This window comes from Balearica regulorum, chromosome 3, assembly GCF_011004875.1.
Source record: "Balearica regulorum gibbericeps isolate bBalReg1 chromosome 3, bBalReg1.pri, whole genome shotgun sequence".
Classification (NCBI taxonomy): domain Eukaryota; kingdom Metazoa; phylum Chordata; class Aves; order Gruiformes; family Gruidae; genus Balearica; species Balearica regulorum.
The window spans coordinates 123559224-123583142 of record NC_046186.1 but is presented as its reverse complement, the minus strand read 5'-3'; the positions used below and the strand labels follow the sequence as shown (position 1 = coordinate 123583142).

The window sequence follows — 23919 nt, the reverse complement described above, 5'->3', positions numbered from 1 at the left end:
CACCTAGAGAAAGTGCTAGCATTAGGGCCAAATGGCCTATGGTCAGGCTGGCTGATTACCTGCTAGATTTTGTGGATTTCATATTAAAAAATGTTAAATCGATACCAACCTGTCATTTATCTTAGTATGGAATATGGTGATTTTTAAAAAAAAAAAAAAAAAAAAAAATTATAAGTATTTTCACAAGTGCTGCGAGCCCTGTTTTGAAAGCGATGTGGTCCTTTAAGGTATGTATACATTGTGAAGATACCGGAGTTAGCCGTCAACAGGATTTAGCAGTTCTTGCATGGTGCAGTATGGTGCTGTGATGCAGAGAAAAGAGCATTTAGGTAACGGTCAGCGTGGCATTTGGAGCCTCACCTGTGCAACTCCATTTCTCAGGGCTGTCGCCAGTGTTACGTGCTGAGGTGTAGACTGTTTGGAACTAGCTTGAGTTGTTACTCAGAACAGATACACCTTTATGTTTCTAAACATTAATAATTGTATATTCTTAAAAGGCGTTTTGGATTAATATGTGAAGTGCTTACTGGCACTTCCAGGGGTATTTAGGTTGTGCAATTTCTATTTCCTGTATGTATTTAATTTGCAGTATAAAAAGCAGCTCATTCTTTCTTTTTTAGCTGCTTTATTGAGATCCAGCTGCTGCGTAGAGGACCGTATGCAAACGTTACAGTTACAGAGTTATTAGTGTGCCAGAAGTACCAAAGGCATGTGGCATACAGCCTGTGTTTTGGCTACGGTTGTCTTCCAAGTTCCAAAAGCCAAAACCAGACATCGTTTGATACTGAGTGCTTAGAGCAGCACTGGAAAAAAACTTGCATTAACTAACTAACTCATGCAACTGTTCACCGCATATTCCCCGTTTACATTTTAGAAGACTCCAAAAAAAATGGGCTTTAACTCTTAAATGAGATAATCATGACATCTTCTGACTCGGGTAATCTGAGAGTTTTGCATGTGACTCAATCCAGTGACATGAAATGCATTCAGCTCTACGTGTTATGAAACGAACTGCAACTTACTGTCACCGTTCCCAATAAAGGGTGTTAGTGAATGGTTTGAAATGTAGAACTGAAGTTTAGTTTATAGCGTACTTCCCAAGTACAGCATGGCTCTAACTTTGTATTCTTTGAAGAAGACTTTTATTGATAATTAAAATGCTGGAAACAATTCTTTTGAGAAAGAAAAAACTTTCTCTGATTCTGCGTTCTTGGTACTGAAGATAGAACAGTTTTCCTTTTGAAATACTGACGTTTTTTCAGTATACAAAATTGTTCACTGCACATCAACAGGGTCGCTTACCGAAGCCTACGCCAAAACCAGTTCAGCAGAAGCAAAAAATGATGGAAGGTGAAGAATACGTCTGTCAAAACAAAGCCTGTACTGGGGTAACTGGGAAACAACTCCAAGATGAAGAAAAGCCAAGTAAATTAAACAGGATGCGTCACCAAACACAGCCTCAGCAGGTGAGTAACGCGTGGTATCTCCTGGGAGTCTTGGCTGCTCTGTTAGCTCAATGGTCACCTTTTGGGGTGGAAAAGGAAAAAGAGGGCTTGAAAAAAGCCCAGTGCTGTGTCACAAACTCCAGAAGTTGGCCTATTCTTACTGGCTGGTATTACTCCAAACATAAACCTCTGAGTTTCTTGTAAGCCCACCGAGTAAGCACGAACTGGGCCCTACCCTTGCCTGTCTCAAACCTGACAGGTCCAAGTGTTGGAATGGTACCTGTGATAATTTTGAACTTTCCCAAACTCTTTTCAGCCATACAGAATTACTGTCTGTACATCAACAGGTTCACTTCCTGAAGCCGTCACCCAAACCAGCTCAGCAGACGCAAAACACGGGGAAAGAGGACGAATCTTACGGCCTAAGCAGGCCCCACGCTCGGGTAACACGCCGGCAATTCCAGGCTGAAGAGAAGCCCGTTAAATCCTACACTACGGTTCAGGAGCCTGGCCGCCCGCAACAGGTGAGGCTTTTGGTGTTACCTTAGAGCTGTCATGGCACCCTGTGAAAGATAGATCAGCTTTTCTAAAACTAACAGTTTAAATGTATGCAAACTAGATGTTTGCCACAAACACTACAGATTGTGTATAGTTGCTTGCCTCCTACTATTCCTGAGCTAACGCTCTGTGTGCAGATAAAAGTGCTGGGAAATGACAGTCTCCCTTTGTGGACCCTGTTGTTTTCTTGGTAGGAACTTACTTCAGTTGTTTCCTTTTCTACGTAGTGGAAAACTTCACAGCACACTAATTAAAGTTCTTTCTTAAATTCTGACTTTTTAATCTGAGGATTGTAGTAGTTAACTAACTCACCTCGAATATTATTAGTAATTGACTGCATAAAAGGGTTGAATGAATATATTCAGTCTTAGTCTTCAACCATATATAAAAAAAGGATGAAAAAATTAATCAAGGTTTTAGTAAAAATAATGCAGAATAAAGTACATCTTAGTAATCACGCTGTACTCCTTTTCTGTGGAGTTTAAGTGTATTTTAACAAAGAGATTCTACCCCATTTTTCTTTCTTACAGAAAAATAACTTGTTAAATGAGAACAATTTCTAATAAGCACAAAAATACAACTTGAAAGCTAGCTTTATTATTAATCCAAAATTCTTTGCTTCAAGCAGTCTGCTGATCACTGCCTGGAGACTCCGGTACAAGCTAGGAGAGTGAAGCAGAAAAAGCAGAGCTGTACCCGAGAGCATCAGGCAGTAAAGTGGTGAGCAGAACAATTTTTTGGAGATGATTTGGGTGAGAGCAAGGGAGACAGATTTGGGAAAGTCTCTGGAGTCCTGACACAACAGCGACCTGAAGTAATAAATACAACTTTGTAATAGGAAGATATTCCAGTGCTGCTTCCTAGTCCTCAAATTTAAACTTAAAAAATATTAGCAAAAAAACCAAAAAACAAATCTCCTCCCTCCTGTATATTTGGTATAAAAGCTAGTGTTAGTCCTAAGAAAGACGTAGATAAGGAAAGAGAACCCTGTTTAGGTTTCCAACATGACATTGGAAAAAAAAAAATAGTTTGTGTAACTTCCTGTTTACTTGAACAGCAAGCACATGGTATGGAGTGTAGATCTTGACACCGGAGAGTAACTTGGGGATTTGTTTGTCTGTCCTTCTTGTGGGAGGAAGGAAAAGTACATTTCTACAGAAATGGGACCAATCACTGGTCCAGTATTTAATTATATTTGTGTTTTGATTTAGTCTTTATAAAGGAAAAGCTGCTAGTCCAATATGATTAATAAAACTGCATCTATGTAGAGTAGTTCTGCAGTACTACTGAATATTGTGCATAATAGGGGAGAGTGAAAATAGATGTCAGATAACATTTAAGATATTCAGAGGAGAAACCGGAGGGGGAAAAAAAAAGGCAGGATTGTATTAGTTTCATTTTACAGCCTTCCTCTCAATTCCTTTCACATAATTTAGGAGATTAGATAAAGGAAAAGCTGTATGGGAAACTTTAGAGCACTGAGATTATGAAAATTCAGGATTCTTCAGGCACAAAGGGGGAGAAGAACCAATGGTTCACGCAGGAACTGCCTGACAGCCCGTCGCCACACTATTCTCCAGAGAGCAATTCCAAGCGCTGTGGTTAGGCAGCTGCCTGGAGTAGTTACCTGCAGGCACCTCGCTGTAGCGTAGACGCTTAGACGGGATGGCCACCCTGGTGCCAGTAACAGATGACGCAGTTACAGGTCTGAATACAGAACCTGGAGGGAAAGTTGTCTTCCTCTCTGGTTTATCTTTTGGGGAAGTACAATCAGGAAAACATCAGAGCTGGGAAAATGAAAGAACGATTGGTCTGCTTTGTAGGATGCTGCTGGAAAGCAGGTATGGTTTAGGTATAAATTAAACCAAGAAACATTTCTATGCTGAGATGGAGATCAAAAAGGTAAGCTAAGGATGACAGTGCTTCTGTAGACCCCAAAAAACCCCCAAAATGCCACTGTATCGAACTAGAACAAATCCCACCCTACCAGCATATTTATGCTTTCTATGGTAAATCAGGAGGACTTCAGCTTCACTAGGAAATGCAAAAACTTACACAAAATAAAACAGCAAATCAAACGTCAGAGTAATGTCTGGGGTTTCCAGGCTAGAACTTTATTAGCAGAAATGCTGTAAAGACTTTACCGCTTTTCAAAAACAATATATTAAAGATACAGAAGAATTTCAGCTGTTGACTTCAGTAATAAACATCGACTATGTCTCTTTAGAAGATGTTTAATCATACCTAACATTATACACTTAATAATACACAATATACTTATACCCTGCAAATTCCAGAGTTAAGACTTTGTATGAACTGTATTGTTTACTCTAGAAATTCAGTATTTAGTGTAATTTTTTTTTCCCCTGCAGAAAGACACTGCAAGAGAATTCCCACCATTTGACCTCCAAGCAATGCTCTCAGAATCCAAACAGAAACACGATCGACTCCTTACTACAGATCATCCTGTATCATCGCCAGAAACTGGTTCTGACATCACGCGTCCTTCTTTATCTGTTATATTCAAACTTGCATTTACTGAGGAAACGTACCACTACAGCATAGCCATACTTGTACTTCTGCTACTAATATTACTTTCCTTGTATTTTCTTTGACATCGTGGTTTTCGTATCTCCAGTGTAAGGGTGTGCAGTGGTGTTCCCATCACGTGGTTTCTTCTCAAAGTTTCTTGGTTGAAGATTTCAGTGTTAGTGGCTTGAAAAAAGATGTTTTAAAATAATACTGTCAGTACAGCTCTTTTAAAGGCAAGTTCTCAATTTCCAAATCCGCACTCAATAGTTATGTATGCACTGAACTGTTTGTACGAGACTGTTTGGTGTTATGAATGTTGGGATTCTTCTTTTTTTCCCTGAAACTGGACCTTTGCTACAGCAACATTAAAAAAGTCTCATGAAATACAACGGGGTGTGATATTTAATTACTCTGACACTAGTATGGTGATAAGTGTAGCCCTCTTTATACTGTTTCAGAAAACACTGATGCATTACATGCATGGGAATTTAAAGATTTCCTCTCTTTATTCCAGTGGGTAAAGGGAAGAGTAGCCACAAATTGTATTTTACAACTGACTTTGTTACAGTTTTTGCCACACTATTTAGTTCAATCACTCATTTTCACGAGATTTCCTTACCTTATTACAATAAGGACATTCACCAAAGATGACATTAAAACTCTGTCTGCTAGAAGGAAGACCTTGTAGCCACTGCAACACAAGTAAGTGGATTAAAATTCACATTTGTTTCACATCAAATTTACGAAGGCTCTATTACCAGGGGTTTTTCCAAACAGAGTTCATTTGATCAACATCTGACATAGCGTGTGTCAAGTCAGGGGCTGTATAACCACAAAGCGAGGCAGGTTCCCTTCCGCAGGGAGCTTATTTCTGAATTGTGGCTTAAAAGACAAGAGGAAACACAGTGAGTGACTGGCATAGCACTCCTTAAAGGCTTTTGCTTCATCTGAAATGTAAGTGGGCAGAGCCTGTTTTCTAGAATCTGTGAGTTAGTGAGCAAGTTTGTCCCATTAATTACTTTACCTCATACAGGCAAGCCTGGTGATAAGGTTGTCCGCATCGGGGATCGTCACACACTTGATCTGGAGTAGTGCCGTGCAGTCGATAGGCGTAGCAGATTCCACAGTCCTTGGCAAAATCCTGAAAAACACAACATGGTTTAGCTTACACTACAACTGCAAGGAAGAAACGGGGCTGGTACATGTTCATCTATTTGTCCTTGCTTTTGCATTTTTTATTCCTTAGAACTACTAAATATTTTTGCCCTCAATATACGTGTTTACGCCATTAGGGTATAAAGAGTGAGATTAGTTGCCAGATGTCCAAGACTTTGTTAGGCTGTATTTTATCCTCTCACTGAATTACATCTAGTTTGACAAGCATTTTCATACTCTTGGGGGCCCCACTGGTTCTTTTTTATTAAACACAATGATTTGTCATTACATTTGGACATTAGACCCAAGACCTTGCAGTCAGATATTAATTTAAAAATTTCACAAGTGAAAGCAAAGCTAGTAATCCAGTGTTACAACATTGTCAAAAATTAATTCTGAGTTTGTTTGAAATGCACCAGTATTTGGATGGCCTCTCGTCCCCTCTAAGCAGCTCTACCTAATTAGAACTTAAGTCATCAACATCCATAACAATGTTTGGATTTTCCACCCCTCATTAGCTACTCTGGAACTTCCTCTCTCCCTTTTAATAGTGAAGCCTGTTATTAATCGCCTTACTGCTATGAAGGCCACAGGAAAGTGTGCACCTCTAATCAAAGGTTAACAAGCTCTGACAATTGTTGCTTGAAGTTCAGAAGTCCTTATGACAATATATTAATCCAATTACCTCTCTTCTAAGTCTCCTATTTTTTGCTGGCAGTTATAAAGTGACCATTTAAATTTTACTTATTGAGAAGTAACAACTAACTGATCATTAACAAAAAGCAACTTACGCTTTTTTCTAACACAGCACGAGATGGAAAATCAATTTCTAAGAGGTCTTTCAAGTTTTGTAATAAACTGATTTCTGGATCCCTGCAGGTGCAAGAGAGAGAGGAAAAAAGTCAACACTAGGAACAGCAAATACCATTTCAGTTTCAAACCTATATTTATTATTAAAGATGCTTACCATAAGTGCATATTGTTGTTCAGCTTAATTCTCAAAGGGTTAACCACTGCAAACAATGTACATAAATAATTACATCATCTTTAGGGTCCCCTTTGCTCCCCCTCCCAATTTGACCTCTTATAATTCAGCCCTGACAAGGGAAGGCATGGGTTGGTGGGCTTGAATTATTTAAGGTACCTAAGTCATGACTGCTTTTAGTTCTTCATTATGCTAATATTTAAAATATCATCTTATATATCTTAAGCAGCTGGTAAAAAGCTGCAGGACACAGAATAGAAGACTTGAGTATTCCCAAACACTATGTAGTAAATTTTTAATATTTTTTTTAAAAGACAATTTTATTAAGTTACAAACGTGATTGGGTAATGCAGGATACAGGGTTCCCTCTAAACTGTGCTAGGAAGGCACTGGAAAATAGTGTCCCTCACAGAGCAAACCAGCATGCTATGGATTTAGGCTGTTAAAAACCCCAGCATCTACTGTGTAAAACTCTCCTACACGCGTATTCAGCTTAAATCCCGGCTCTGCTTAAGTAAAGTTTACCCCAGGAGTCTGACATCGCTTACACTAGTATCTGCTCGCTACAGATGAGATTCTAGAAGAGAAACAAACGGTGTACGTCTGCTGCCTTACCGTGATCTGCTCCAAGAAAATAACACTCGGGGAGCATGTTTGGATGCCGAGGATCTACCTCTACGTTCACCGAAACGTTGTTCCCTACAACAAGAAAGCAAGTCATGGGGGAAGCTTTTCTTCACTGTCAAGTATTTGAAAAACAGAAACATTAACCTTTTTTAAAAAGCAGTTTTAAATTGGTTAATTCGGGCTGGTTTTCATTACTACAAATAATAAAAAAGTAGGTTGATAGGTATCCAAATTAATTGTACAAAATATCAGTATATATTAAATATTTAAATTCAAATGAGCTGTAATTAAGAATAGCAACTGATTAAAATAACTGCCAGTCTTGCAATTCCTATAGACCTGTCTTAACACTTAAGACTTATTTCTGAATACTCAGACTCAAGGTAGATGACATAATCCATTTGAAATCTTAGTGAAATTTTAAAGGTAGTAGAGATGTAATTGTTATTAATTCCTCATCATTTTGGCAGTCAAAAAGAGAAGTGCAAAGACAATATTAAGCAGTAAAATCAAGTCAGTTCCCCCCTGCCAGCACACTCCTGGTGTGACTGAGCGAGCAATGGCACGTTTCTGAAAACAGCAAATGTTTTCCAAGATACCCCATCCTCCTCACAAGGTCCACTATTTGTAAGGGGTAAGCAGCTCAAAAATGTTCTGCATCGAGGTTAAAAACCTCACAGCAAATTCTCTTCTAAATAAAAACATTTTTTGTAATTAAGAGGTAAGTTAGGCTTGCCCTCCTTGAAGAAATTGGAATGAATGAAATCCAAGTTTAGTCATAACTGAAGATTGTCTGTGACCGACAACAAAGGGCTCAAAGCCTCGTATCGCCCTCCATTGATCTAACGTGAGGCGCTTTTTGAGCCTTTTCTTTCCTTTTCATTGGTCTGTGTCAAAGCAGAGCAGAACCAAGATAAAGCCACCCTGACTGCACACACACACACACACACACACACACAAAAGCAGCGCTGTCCGACCCATGTCATTTTAGCCGGTTGCTGAACTTTTCCTGTCCCTTCCAGTCCCTCCCTCCACCCCCAGCGAAGGAGCAGGCTCAGCACCCCACTAGCTCCTTTCCTTCTTCACTCTGCGGGCAATCAGGCTTTCCGCGGCTTTCGGGGACAACTTAGGTCTACTTTGGTCCATTGTGTGTTCTCCGATTTCCACAATGTGCTATTGACATTTTGGATTTCAGCTAAAAATCAGAACTCTTCTTTCAAAGATAACATTTCCCCCTGTATCTCTAACCTCTGACAGTGGCAAGTTTCTCCTTTGCAATTACAGGACTCCTTACCCCATAGATATATGTGTGTGTGTGTGAGGTTATACATATATATATAAAAAGACCTTAAAATGCCAAACATCAGCATATGAATTAAGGTACTTTTTCAGATGGTTAACACTGTAAGCCTCTAATTTCCTCTCCTATTTCTTCGTCCTTTCCACCTGCCCATTTTAACCCCCTTTTCTCTGCGCTCCAATATTCCTTTCGCTCTTCCAGGACAGGATCAATCTAAAGTAACGGTCTGTTAAAAAAGTATGGAATTTGTGACTGAGATAAGGGCTTCATCTAAGCCGGGTTTTTTTACAAATACTGATTTTTCTAGAGTTATCATGCAAGTCCTCAATGTTTGACAGTTACACGTTCATAATTTACAAATACACAGTTTCTGCATTTTCCTGCAGAAACTTTCATTTTATCTAACACCATAAAGTTGTCGTTAATTTCCTAAACAGGTTCAGTATTCTGCGGAAGGTTATTTATTTTTTTTAATACACAAGAGAGTGTGTCTTGCTGGTTTTAAGTGTGACCTTTCATTTTCCTAACTCGAACAAGCACCATCTGATTTAGACAAGCAAAGCAAAGCAGCACCCCGAGGTTTACTTCTCAAATCCACTGTATTCCTTCAAATCTTTTCATACCTATTGCAATTCTTCTGCCGGTAGCACTCCGTGTGGGATTTTCTGGCTCAAGCACCCATGTCTTCCCATCAATTTCATCCATGGCATCCCAGAATTCTTTCAGTGATTCCAGTGCCGCCAGGAACTGATTATAGATGTCTATTAAGGAGTTCTAAGAAAAGAAGAAATTTAAATAAATTGCATACAGTTTCTACCTACAGCCATACACAATATTTAGAAAACAAACTGTAGGTAATTTAGTAAGTGTTAAAATCTAGTATGTATCCAACTGTATCGCAGTAGCATAAACCACTGAACCTCAGGTTTAATTGAAACAACACGAGTAAAGAACAGCTGTATCCCGAGTACAGGCGGTACCCTAATCCTGGTAGTCCTAACAGGTGATATACATACATCATACCTGGATTCGATTTGGATTTTTTCAGAAAACTTTTCTGAGAACTGGTAACAGCTATTAATTTGCATTGTGACTTGTAACACACTACTGTAAAATTGAAGGAAAAATCATCATTACCTACTATTAATCTTCCAATGTTCTGACATTTTGGCTCTACTTCAGCTGAGCAACAAGGCAGCGGTACCAAATATAAATACGCAGAAATATCTTCAGAACTAAACCAGCTTATTTATTTTTAAAGGCTCTAAGAAATATAACCTAACGTCATAATTATCTCAAAATTAAGCAGTATAAAAACAGGTACTTAACATTAGATTTCAAACCATGTAAATACAGTAAGAGAAGGAGAAACCATCTAATAATCAGAGGATTACACTCAAGGGATTTCAATATTTGAGAGCGGATTAGATAGAATCAGAAAAATCTTTCATTATGCGGGACAATATACAGAACAGCAATGCAGAAGTCTCTCAAAAATTAGCAGCGAGCACAAAAGTAGTAACTATTTCTACAGGGAAAGGCTTCTTCAAGTAGAGAAAATGCTCAGCAGTCAGGTTAACACCTTTGCAAATGCAGATGCCCAGAGGGTGCAAAACATGAATCATTTGGGAGCACGGAATCGTTTACACAAGTGTAACAATTAAATGCAGGTGTACAAAGCAGAAAGGATTGGAGAGAACTGACAAGATTTCTTCAGTTAGGATAAAGAGATGGTAAAGTACAGGGTTTTTTTTTTAAAAAAAAAAAAAAAAGAAAAAGAAAAGATAGCAAAAAGATTTCAGATTGCTCTTGGCCTGGGAACAAGTTCCTGGGGTCAACAAGAAAAAGCAAAGCAAATGATCAGTTCTTAAAGAGGTATTTTTCTATAAATAACACAAAATATAAGTGGAATGGTTTCCTTTAATCTTTAGTAATTATGTTCTTCCTTTCTCACCTGGACAAAAAGCAGCAAATTATATGAACATTCTCAGATGAAGAAATATTATTTTTATATATAATAAGTTTTTGTATTTTACACATACATATTTTAGAAAGAAACAGTGAGGCTTAGAAATAAAATGCTACATTTTTCCTGCTGTTATTAAATTATATTAAAGTAGGAAAGCACTTAAGCAGAAAAGTGTGAATACTGCCAATCTCAAAATGTAACGCTTATTATCTTTAAAAGCATTTTGTTACTTTTATAATACCTGAAGTGATATAATAGTGTCAGTCACTTAACCACATCTTAGAGTATAATATCTTCATCTTAAGTACTATTATTTCCAGTATTTTAATAATTTTCACACCGTCCTGAAATGTGATCTTTTGTGCTCTGATGACACTTAAATTAATAGCATAATTTTCTGGTACTTGCAACAGTTGCTTTCCATTTTGATTTTTTACATTTTTCTATATCACATACAGATAAATCCTCTAATAATCATTTTTATCTTTATCTTCCGGGAATTCAAAGGGTTTCACTAGAAAAAAGAAACATCAAGGGATTATAACCCACAGATAAGTTTTAAAATCCAATTAATTTTAATACTAATTGTAATTTTTCAATGATGTTCCTTAAAAAGGTAGTTAAATCTTTTTTTTTTTTTAATGCTCTGTTCATTTGATCTTATTTGCATGCTTCATTGATGTTGCCAGCTGTCTCCTGCTATATACATAAATGCATCTATAGCTATTTAAATACATCACATGCTTGTCATGCAAACCATGAAAACTATAACATTCCTTTTTATTCGATTAACCAACTAATTTTTGGTTGTTGCCCGCTTTTGGACAAGACTGCTATCATGTTTGGATTTTTTTGTTTATGCTACACCAAGAGAGTCATTAATAACGTCAAACAGCAAAACCTCTTTGTTCCTTGGTAACCTCCGTACAAATGCATTATAATTTTTATGAAATATGTCACATATTCTTTGGAAGAATAAGACCTTCCTAATTCGGCATAGCATCACTGGCTACCCACCTGACTCTAAAAACCACTAGCAAAACCAAACTGGTTACTCCATCCTCTGTATCCGTTAGGTTTTCCATCCTCGTCAGGCAAAACATCCATTATAAAAACAAAGAACACTGCAGCAGCTTAATCTTTCCCAACTTAAAACAAAATGAAATTATTTTTAATGTATAATGTAAACCTTGCACTTTATTTCTAACTACTGAGGATACTGACATCAGCTGCCCATGAGTAGGAATGAGCAGCTAGCAGAGGTGAGGAAATACCAGTGCTAGGACAGTCACAAAACCTTAATGCAGTACTACTACAAGGACCCGTCAAATGTGAATTCATACAAAATGAGCAGCTGGAGCCGGCTTCCTCTCCACTCCAGCACTGAGGTCGTGAGACAGCCTTACAGTCCCAGGACACCCCACTGCTTTCCAGTGGGAGCTTGCTAAGTTTTTGACAGAGATATGCTGCATCATTTAACCATCCTGTTCCCTTTAGCTCTCTATAACGACCGCAACAGCAACAGAGAAGCCCAAAACCAGTATTTGTTTTATCATGAAAACACATTTTCAGATTAGATGGACTCATATGGAAAAATAAGAGACTGAGAAAATGTTAGTTTGGAATACTCAGCTCAAGATCCCTTCATCTGGCTTGAAGAGGACTGGTTTTATTAGAGCATCGCCTCCCGTGACCATAGCCAGAGCTTTAAATGCTCAATGCTTCTCCAGATTTTTCAAATGTCAAGTTGTGAGCATAGAAAACAAAGAATACAATTAGTGATGACTTGTGAAAAGGCACTGTCAGTGACTCTCGGCAAAGCTTTCTCTCTCAACAAAGCATATATTCAGCCTCAAATCCTAGTTATTCAAGGCTCTATGAGGCAAAAATCTGATATATCCTGATACAAGCTATACCAACACAGTCCTTGGGACTGAACAGCAATTTAATGTTAAGCTGGAGGGCCGTGAAGCTGTGATCTTAACTTCTGAAAACAGGTGGTTGTAGAGACTGGGTTAAATTGATTATTTTACAGGAAACCAGACATGTAAACATATCAACTTTGATGATTCCCCAGCAGTTTTAGAAACCTTTGACCCAAACGTTACCTTTGTGCTACCAGACTCTATGCATCTTCCTTTCATTTCAATGACTGGTAGGAGACGAAGCATGCACTTAGGTCAGTGCACATCAGATATTCCGGACTTATGTGTTCCTGAGGGGAACAGGCCTTCTCTTCTTCCAGGAAAGAGTCTCCTGTAGTTTTCCAACATTTTTGTTTCCATTTCTATCTTCTGCACTCTCATCTCCATCTCCTCACTGGCAGCTCCTCATGCTGATTCTTTCCTCCTCTTTTTTTTTTTTTTTAAAACTTTCAATTCAAATACTTTCCCATGTTTGCCCCTATTGCCCATACACCGTTTCCTTCAATTAAAGGAATAGGAAGGAATGGAAAAAAAGTCACTCTACTCTTGGTTCTTATTTCTAGAGCCACAGAAGCTGGGAAGAATAAAGAGAAAGTCTTGAGTCTGCACCTTCCATAAAATCCATGAAGCCTTTCAGTCACTTTTAAGAGCAGCTATACGCCTATATGGCTATTCTGCCAAATTTCAAACATCTGCTCCAAACCCCAGATGAACTAAATATTAATCAAATGGTAATAACACTGTTCTAATTAAGATAAATATAGCACAATTTATTAAAATTTATTTTTTTAAAAAGAGAAAAATATGATCTTTATTCTGAGATTTTTCTGCTACAGTTCTTCCCAACACAAAATTTGCTTATCTAAAATTAAAACACCTGCAAAGCCTCCTAAAGGAAAAGGTAAAGTAGCCTAAACTGTAGGTGCTGTTACCTGCTTGCCCTTTATGAATTGATAGCTAGAATACCATTTCATAAAGTGAACAGTTGTTGGATGCAAAAGGGATCGCCTGAATCACCTAAATAATTTATGATTCTCTAGATTTGTTTGGAGACTGTTTATTTCTCACAAGCAGTAGTTTACCAATTTCCCCCTCCTTAGCACAAACCAAACTGAGACCCAACACTCTGCAACCTTTATAAAGTGTCTTGTCAACCATCCCAATTTTTTGTATTTATAGACACATATAAAGCTGGTGTCTGTGAAGCTACTTTGCTAAGAAAAAGCACAATTATGTTGCATTTTACTGCGTTTTTATCAGAATAACTGAAGAATAATCTCATTCGTACCACTATACCTTCTGAATCTTGTACTGCTGTTTCATTGTTGGCTGGCTGCATGACCTCATTAGTCATTAATTTCCACTCTCATGACCTTCATGTAGCCAGCCAGGTGGGCAGTGGTCAGTATAGAAACAATACCCTGATGTGAGGGCAGAATATAGATGCACTGAAACTGCAGAACCACGCTTATAGTGTATGCTGAAATGTGGAGACAGCACATTTATCTGGTTATTTAGAAAAAGAATATAACTGAAATAAGTGGATGTTCTTGCACTTGTCATTGAGAAGCACTCTGCATTTATTTGGCACTTACAACAGTAGCAGCAGCAGCAGCATTGCCCTTGGTGCTGATTTCTTACTACTCTAAAATGTCTCCTCTGAGCCAGAATACACTGGCTGTTGCTGATCATGCTGTGAGACACCTGCACTGGCTACTAGGCTTGTCATGACGCACAAAACCCTACCATCTTCAGCTTGACATTGTGCAAGTTATAATTATTCATCCAAATGAATATGTCAGAGCAGCAGCAGCAGACCTCTCATCAGAGCAAAAGAAAAATACATCAAAACATTATCAACCCAGCAGGAAGACAGGGACCATAAGGAAAATTACCCATTTTTAATATGGATGCCATAAAGCCATGTCTATTATTATACGGGGGGGGGGGGGGGGGGGGGGGGGGGGGGGGGGGAGAAAAAACAACCACCCAACAACCCCTCAAGTTTAAAGTCCATAAGCACTGAAAAGAACCTGAAATAGGCACAGCACACACAGGGGGGGTTGGAAAGAAAAAAAAAATCAATTACCTGAAATCTATTTATATTTTCTTTCATAGGAGTTTATACTCTAATAGTGCAATTGCAGAATTTTAGTTAAGCCTTGTCAGTTTTTACATTAAAGGTGACCAACAAATATTAAAATTTAAGACCTATCAGTTTCAAAACTTCATGTTATTTTATGAGAAAATAGGTATAGCATGTTCTTTTTCCCTTTTAGGAACCACAGTTTTCAACTACTTGAGGACCTGCTAAATTCTGCTGCCAGTGGTGTTTCAGCATTATCTAACCTTAACCCTTTTTTACCATGGCACAAGGACTGCTCGCTGCAATGATTTCCACGTGTTTTGAAAATAAACACAATTTACACAATTACTACGCACATTTTTTTCCAGAAGCGTTAGGTTCATGTCACCCACACATATAAGGTCAATTTTCAAAAAAGACCGCACAACAAAAGCATTTCTATCAGCATAATGCACAGGTTGCTGGTATTTGGTTCAGTATTACAGCAGGCTATCTACAGCTAGAATTAGTATCCCGTGATTTCAAAACACAGTCTTCAGTTACATACAAATGTGTTCATGTTTTCGAATAGCCCACAGGTAATTCTAACTGTAAAAAGATTTTAAGATCTCAAGCGTTAGAATGTCATTTTTTTAACATTAAATTTTTACTTACTTGTAGTGTCAATATTAATATATTCCCTCCCATCTTTAACTTGTCAAAGAAGGCTGCTTCATATCATGTTTTTTCAAGAACATTTTATTAAAACATAAGTCCAGCTAGTAGCTTTAAAATTACTAATAGTAAACACAGAGAAGCAATGACTGTCAAGGATATTTGAAATGTTGTTAATTTGAAGCAACATATATTGCAAGGCTGTAAAATTAAGAAAATACTATTAAAAGTACGTATAAAGTTTGAGGTTAGAAACACGACTTGAAATCCTGCCTGTAGTATATGGAATCCAGTATAATTTAAGAAAAAAACCAGTATCTGTTTGAATTGTTCCAAACTGTACCAGAGAATCAAAACCTAGAATTACACTTGAAACTGAATATATTTTTCATCTGCAATGGTCCATTCTTGCAGTTATTTCCTCAAGCTCTCATATTGGAGGATCTAAGTTAACACACAAAACCTTGAGCTTTGCACTCAAAAGTATATGCCCGTCTTAAAATCATTCTGATGCAACCTTTCAGCCATGTTCCCTATGTAAATTTAGCACCATAAAGACAGGCTTTATTGATGGGTAGAAATCCTCGCGAGAATTAGGATTATGAAATGCCATCATTTATGTTAAATCTATTTTCCTGAATTCAATGAAATTAAACATCAACTATTTTCTAGAGATAATTCAAATTAACTTACATCTAAGTGGTCACATTTAAATCCATTTAATCAAGTACACATGGTCTATTAAGGAAAAAAGATACATGAAATAATGCAAGAGAGACTAAAAAAAGACAATGGCTCTTGGTTCTTTATATTAACAATATCGGTTAAACTGTGAAATCAGAATTCTATCAAGTACTTTCCTGTTGTTCTTTTGATGGCAACTGACAAAGTTTTATTATGTTATGAAAACTATATAGGATAACAAACTGGGGGACCATCTTTGGTTTTTATGTCTCTCAACTTTAGAGGGTGCTTCTTTTCTGTAAGACAATCATTTCCCGAGCATATATTTTCCCAATATCTTTCCTAAAGATATTTCAGTTGTATGAACAGCTTAAGAAAAAACCAGCCAGTATGAATGCAAAGCATACAACATGCAAGGTATATCTATATGGCAAGGAAAACATTTAAAACACTGTCACGAGGAATATGGCGTTCTGTATTATTACATTTACATAAGCATGTATAAAAGAAAAATGCACACAGGGAAAAAAGCTGGAGTAAAAAAATAAAGTCCAACCCCTCACTAACCACCTACATACTGCATATGTATCTCGGTTATTAAAAAAAGATGCATAGTACAGCAGTTTACCTGTGGCATCCAGGAAATAGCAAACTGAACAGGAAAATCCACAAGGCAATCCGGTGGTTCTGTTGGATACTGAGGGAGGGAAAGAAAACACAGTTGTGGTTTGTTTTGGTTTTTTTAAAGTGATTTAAAGTCAGCCTGATATTCAGCTGTCAAATTTGATAACGGAATATGAGCACTTCAAGCATCTTGAGAACTTGGCTCTTACAGGAAACAGTATGTAATGCATTTTCAGAAATAATTATGAATGTTAATGATCATTTAAAGAAGAAATCTACATGTAAACAGTTTTTTCTATATCAATTTTTAATAATGGTGGGAGAATCAGAGTTTCCTCTGTTCAGTGTCCACATTACACATTAAAAAAGAACTTAAGACAAAAAAGATCAAATATTTTTTTAAAAATTCTCTTTAATTACCTGGATAGAAAATATAAAAAAACAAAAAACAATAACCAATCATTTAATGAGTCAAGAACTAATTTTCATTTAAACTAGAATATTTGCTCTGATTCATAACATTTTTTGTTTTGAAACTGAAAGTAATCAGAGTAAGTACATAACTATTTAGAAAGAGATGAATGAACATATACCCAAAATTAAAACAAGTCCCTGCCCCAAGTTAAAAGATATCACTGAGGAAAAGAAAAAATTGCTGTATTAAGAAAACCGAAGCTATAGAAATTTGAGAACTCCAAAAATAATCACTGACTATTCATTACACTAGTAAATCTATTGCTGTTTAGCATCCAATATTAAATCTGTGGAAAAAAACCTGTTTTTTTTTCTGAAAAATAAAGTAGCAAAGGAAAGAAACATCTAATTACAAATAAACTGTGTCCTTTCTAAGAGCACCTATCCAAAATTTTATTCACATGAGAAGTTGCCTCCTTTTAGTCCTGTGCAACCTTTCAAAATCTTCCAATGCTGTACACAGCAGTTTTATAGAAACTGTATTAGTATTGCATCAACTGCCAACACAAGAAAATGTTATAGAGAATCTTATTTGGGGACACACAGAAAAAAAGTCCCGATTTCCTCACAGAATTAGAGAGTTAAGACAACTTATGCTTCCCATAACCATTCTCCATCCAAAGTAAATCTCTAGATGTAGACAATGTCCTTACCAGGCATCTGGCAATCAATTTATCAGAATTTTTAGAACGTATCTTTATTCTATGTAAAATGTAATTCTATGGTAATCAACTTCAAATTGTTTTCAATGGCAAAGAGCAAAAGAGAGGCATAGCTCCCCTAAAGCATCCATTCTTCATTGCTTTGATTTTAATAATACTCTAGTGGATTTATGGATTTCACAGAAATTTGTTTAAACTTGCTTTTTAATGTGCCTTCATTTGTGGTTTCTGTTAGGTATCCACTTTCTGAAGACAGCTCCTACAACTTGTATAACTTGTGCTTTACCATTTTATCAAACTGGTGTCAGACAAGTTAAACAGCAGTGACACAGCAAGAGAAGCGAAACAACTAATTTGGACAGGAGGCAGTTACAACATAGAAATGTATAGCCACAAAGGCTGTTACAGTTTCTTTTATTGTAGTGTTACTGTTCTTGTATTGTAGGCATTGTAGTGTTAGTGGTTTTGTATTGTAGGTATTATTTTTCATGAAATACTTCAAAGTTTGCATAGAAATAAACTTGTTTTTAAACATATAAAAGGATGCCTAGAACAAACGTTAAGCCAGAACAATTTTTCCGTAGGATTGGTTTAGGACTACTTCATTTAAATCCCAGCAGCACTAGGCAATTATGGGTTTGCTTTCTTGGTAAGTAAATTCATTTTATGCTGTCTTTTGTAGGGTGCCTTTAAACAACTGCCTGCAAACAGATTCTACCAACTTTACATTGCTTAAAAAAAAAAACCCAAAATCGAAAACACCCAAAAAACAACCTACAGCACTTTTCCCTCCATTTTAAGTCAAATTTTCTTTAAGAGCACAATATTGTACTGTGCACCAAATAATTGCCAAAAACTATGCAACAATGATTCTGTACATATGTACATAAAGGTTTTAGAACATGCAGAGCTCAATCTTAAATAAACTAAGGTGAGTGATTCCCCAGGAGATAGTATTTTAAAATACTAACCCAGAGCATATCAATGACATCATATGTTATTACAGTTATATTCAAATGTATATGTCAGAAATAATCCTATTATTATTCTTTATAACAATTTAAGCTGCTATTAAACAAAATATTTATATTCTATTTTTGAGCATGCAGCTAACTTCATCTAGAAGAAGTATTTTCATAACCCTTGCCAAATCATTCAGATAATTACCAAGCATCTTGATTACTACATGGCATGCAAATTCTTGCAGTGGCCTATTTGAATTCTTGGGATCTGAAATGGCAAGCACCCAACCCACTTCTCACCCAATACAAAATGAAATCTGATAAATAAAACTCAATGTATTTGGTTTTATACTTGCAAAGATACATGCTTTGTTTTCAGAAAACTCCTCTGGCCATTTATTTAAATTGTAAATGGATAAAGATTTCTGGACCAGGCATTTTCAGCCACATAAATCGGAAAACTATTTCACAAAATGTAGTCTGAACATTAAACAATATATTCTCTTATGAAGTTTAAGCCTAATAGTTTACAAAAGTAAAAATTGTGTAGCATGTGATTTGACCAACATCCCTAACTATGATATGACCATTCTCAATTCTTCCAGGTTTAAACTGATCACTCCAAGTTTCCTAGACACTTGACAAATGCAGTTTATAGAGAAGTCTTTTGAAAGGACAGTTCCTAACACGAAGCACATCAAGACAAGGATAACAGGTGGAAGCATTTGACAATGCATTAAGGAAAAGTCTTGCAGCAAGTTTAAATGCCAGACGTGGTTTAAAAAGGACAAGCAATTGATCATCACAACAATCACTTGGAAAACAAAAATAAAAACTGATGATTACTCGTTACAACAGATAAATTGAATAATCTAGTCTATTACACTATATCCTTAGTTAGACCGTGCTTTCTTCTGCTAACAAGAGTCTCAACTTCAGATATTTTATTACTATAAAGAAAATATACAAGTTTTTAGAAGAACAAAAAATGGTAATCTCAATTCCCCTTACAGTAGAGCGGTAAGTTAAGGCTAAACAGAACCAGTCAATGCATAAGTGTAATAGTGTTTGACCATGGCAGCTGCTTGATAAAAATGGGTATTACACTGTATTTTTTTTCCCTGCACTTTTATATTTCCAAATAGTTAAAATACTTCACTTCAGCTGCCATAAAATCAAGAAGAAACTTAGGGGCAACAGGCTGCACTTAATTTCTAGTGTCATACCAAGTATGGGATAGCAGCTCCCTTATAAACAGTGATAACACAGTCTGGTTAGTCTCCTTGCATGTTAAATAGACCATAATTGTACTTCCTGGATACATTTTTCCATCAATGTATTTAATAACGGACTGAGTAGCAAATTAATTATGCATTCATTACTCTGTGTATGAGTTCAGTTCTAAGTACCAGGAAGAATTAAAATTTTTCTGCTTCCGCACACGCCTTGGATTTGCTTTGCAAGCACTGTCAAAATCAGCCAATTATTTAGACTAAAAAAATATTTTTTTTAAAATAAGGAACTCACTTCTGTAGTCAGTTTTTCATACATCTTTATATCTACAGCTTTAACAGTAAGACGTGCTAAAGAAGCAACCCAGCATCCTCTAATTCTTGTTATATGCATAGTCTCTGGATGGAGTGATAATGAATGAAAGTCTCCCAGATGGCTTTGTCTGTAATCCAGTAAAATAATTGCAATATCATAAAGTGTTTTTCATGTGATGCACAGTTTCATATGAAAAGATTCCTACAGATAACCATAAGGCAATATTAATTTTAAATATATTTGAAAGTCTGAAAACTCTTTATAAAAAAATTTCTCAAAAAACCCCCCACCATTATCTTGCAGAACAGACATACTAACAAACAAACCAACTCTCTAAAATCCTTATGAATTAAGAAAAATCCATTTATTTCGAGGAAGCCTTAAAACATTTTCTCCCACATAAATTCACCTTTGCATTTAACTTCAGAGTGACGAGATGCTGTCTACCACAAGAGTCTTCAGCTTTTAGCTTGACTGCGGTAAGGCCAGTATCCACGTACACGACTCTGAAAGAGAAAAGAACACTCTTAACAGCGCCGTTAAGAAGTATGGTTTGAAATGTCTGCAATACTCTTATTAGTCCGTTACAAATATTAATCAGAGGAAGTCCTATATGCCAACCATTTCTGCTGTTCTAGATTTACTGCTGTTAATACACCAGTCTACTGCTTAATGCAGTCATATATCTTTGGGTTATTTACAATGTGTGTCAAGGCTCATGCTGTGGTCAGTGAGCACTGTGTTTCAGTTTTCCATCACTGGAACCTTTGACACACACAGCATGTTCCTGTCAGCCTCTACTTATGTACACATTAAACTTCCTGTCAAATCTTTGATCCATTTCTGCAGTTCCTTACTGTATGAGACTTTTATGCTCCTGATTTGCTTTTCTCTTCAATGAAGTTCTCTTTTATTATCAATACTATTATTGTGGAAAATTCAGTGGATATTCGTTCATATTCTGAAATTGATTTTCTGCAGAAAACAGTACCCAAACAGGTACCAAATGAGTTATTTATGATGATTTGCCTTCATTTCATGACAGTTTTACACAGTATACATGCGCTCAAGCAAGTAGCAAGTACATACTAAATGTAGGTAAGTCTTAAAACTTCTGACATAATCACTGCCTATTTGCTTAAGATGTCACCGATTTGTGCTTCCTACAACAATGAAGATGAATACAATTGCAAAATACATTGTTCTCTAGAAGTATGTTCTGCTGACTAGCTTCAACTGCCAAAAAGGTTCAAACTTCTCCATATATTTACCAATGAACTGGGCACATGGATATTTTGGCATTTTGACTATGTCATTCTTATGTAAAGATAAAAAGCAGTCCAAGATTATTGTAAAACTTATCACCTAGACTGATGGAGAGGCCTATCAGAGTTCAAAGAAAGCATCTGCTTGCTGACCTAAGTAATTTTTTTTTTTTTTAAGCCATTACATACTAGCCAGTCATTAGAGCCAACAAGCTGGGAAAAATGGTTCTCTTTCAAGTGAAACGGGCAAGAGTTGCAGAAGCCTGTACAAGAAAAAAGTAGGCATACACCAAAGGGTGCACACATTCCTCGGAAGGAAGTGAAAAGTAGAAAAAATTATCTACATAAATGACATAGCCTCAATGAGGGAACTGAAAAATACAGATGGAAAAAGCAGCGGTGGTAGTAAGGAGGCAAAGAGATACATTATTTCATGTTTAATGCTGATTAATGCAATTAAATAGTTCTACAGATTCCTGGGAGTATTTTGACACTCCTTTTCTCTACAACAGTTGAAAGAAATACAAGTCTTGATAAAAGTGTAATTCAACTGTAGTCAATTAAATGTGATTATTTAGAAAGAATTAGAGCATTCTTCCTCTAACTGGAAAAAAAAAAAAATCATTACTCCTGCTTTGTTCCAACTTTACCTCAAAATTATATCATAGAGTTTTATAATGATAAGAAAGTACCTATACCTCATCCCTCCATCTACAGTTGCCTGGGGTGGGGAAATGCTAAACCAGCAGCTAAGGCACAGAATGGTTACTGCAATAAAATATATAGCAGTGTCCAAAACAAAGCATGACTGGTGCTTGCATCAATGCACTGCGAGGTTAGATAGCAAAAGAGAATGGAAAAATTAAAGGGATGCTGTCAAGGTGTCTAGGATTTAAAATTCTCTGTTCTGACCGTCATCTTGTTTGGACCATTTCACTCTTGAGGTGCCAGAATTTTAGTTTAAAGTCAAACATTTTTGCAGTTCCTCACTCTATATTGGGTGGGAGGGAACAAGATTAAAAAAAATCTTTTTATTTCTTAAATAGCAACAGGCAATGGACATACATATCTTAAAATTTATTTCTTAAATGTTTAAGGGTTTGGTACTTTTACAATTAGTTTAACCTGACAGACTCTAAAATATGTCTATTAATATATTTAAAATATAAATATATGCACATTATATTAAAAATATAGTGACAATATCATTATGTTCAATCATATTTGTAAAGAACCTTCACTTCAGTTTTACTGACAAAGTAAATTAGACACTTTAGAAAAAACATGTAAGCATTTGGAAAAGGTGCTAAGAGCACTAATAAAGGCTACCAGTTTAATTATGTAGAGCAATACGTTCTAAAATGATTTTCGAGTTCTGTCCGTTATTCAATTTTTAACATATTTTTAGTTTTAGAATTCATATTTAAAGTATCTTTTACAACCAGTTAAAAATGTGATTTCCACTGAGCTTGGAGGTAACAGAAAACAAACAACCAACAAAACAACCAACAAAAAAAAGTAGATCATTATTGCTATGAAACACCACTACAATCCAAACCAATCTGGAAATTTTTAAGACTTTTATTTCATTTTGACTTCAACAACTAGTCGCTAGTAGAAGACAACTATTCAAGCTAAATAAGACAACACCTTTTAAGTATTATTCATTATAAACCATGCATTTAGAGGTTTTCTAGTAAACTGTTCTCTTCCGTGTCAAACTTTTTCACAAACAGGAACACCAAGGAATTAAAAACTCCTCAGACAAGGGGCATACAGGCTTGAAGAACGCCCAGAATGAAAATTCATAGCTAGCCTTCCTTCTTCTCAACAGAATGTAAAAACAATAAACTGCCTCTGGGGCATGAGGGAGGATTCAATTTTCCATTTAGGATAGAAAAAAGGAACTCAGTAGCTTTGTGCCTACCTGTTCTCTAACATCAGTCTACCTAGCTTTGCGTAAAAAGAGATGAAAGGGCCAGTTCTGTAGGACTGGAGAAAGTTGCTCAGCACTGTAAAAGTTGTATGCACTTCTTCGTATGATTATATAATCAAATAAGGAATTGTTTACATAGGTGATATTACAGTAATACAAACCTTTTTTCCTCTGCAGGCTCCATCACTTTATCATATAGAAAAAAAATGGAATGACCATAAAGATGCAAAGCCTCACTCAAATCCCTAAAGCATGAATGTAATTCAGCATAACATACACATGATATCATTGAGAGCACATGACAAGGCACGATTCCCATGGAAATGGAGAAGGCAAAAGAAGATACTTTCTATGAAAAAACTTGGCAAATATCAAGCAGAAATGCATTCAGCCTTTAGACTATTGGGATCATGACTCACACCATGAACTTAAGAGACACTGGCAACCTTTATGAATCCACATGAGGGTGATAAGAGTCCTACGAATGTTTTATAGTCAATAATTTATCTTCCCAAGACATTGTCATTG

General features: G+C 36.4%; 2 protein-coding genes across 5 annotated transcripts in view; one reads left to right on the top strand and one right to left on the bottom strand.

The window, feature by feature from the left end:
• Positions 1–4924, top strand: part of VRK2 (VRK serine/threonine kinase 2) — a 45754-nt gene extending 40830 nt beyond the window's left edge. For 2 of the 3 annotated variants that reach the window (XM_075749870.1, XM_075749872.1), the window contains exons 12-14: positions 1293–1466; positions 1793–1969; positions 4376–4924. In XM_075749870.1, the coding sequence (XP_075605985.1) occupies positions 1293–1466; positions 1793–1969; positions 4376–4618 (594 nt within the window). In that variant the 3' untranslated portion in view covers positions 4619–4924. Of the gene's footprint in view, positions 1–1292; positions 1467–1792; positions 1970–2631; positions 2724–4375 lie in introns of all 3 variants that reach the window. The other variant, XM_075749871.1, reaches the window with a different exon arrangement.
• FANCL (FA complementation group L) overlaps positions 4097–23919 on the bottom strand; it is a 30261-nt gene continuing 10438 nt past the window's right edge. For both annotated transcript variants that reach the window (XM_075749873.1, XM_075749874.1), the window contains exons 6-14: positions 20600–20696; positions 16549–16617; positions 9226–9376; positions 7291–7374; positions 6658–6703; positions 6482–6563; positions 5560–5676; positions 5155–5226; positions 4097–4718 (exon numbers count right to left, since the gene is read on the bottom strand). In XM_075749873.1, coding sequence (XP_075605988.1) covers positions 4683–4718; positions 5155–5226; positions 5560–5676; positions 6482–6563; positions 6658–6703; positions 7291–7374; positions 9226–9376; positions 16549–16617; positions 20600–20696 — 754 coding nt within the window. In that variant the 3' untranslated portion in view covers positions 4097–4682. The remainder of the gene's footprint in view (positions 4719–5154; positions 5227–5559; positions 5677–6481; positions 6564–6657; positions 6704–7290; positions 7375–9225; positions 9377–16548; positions 16618–20599; positions 20697–23919) is intronic.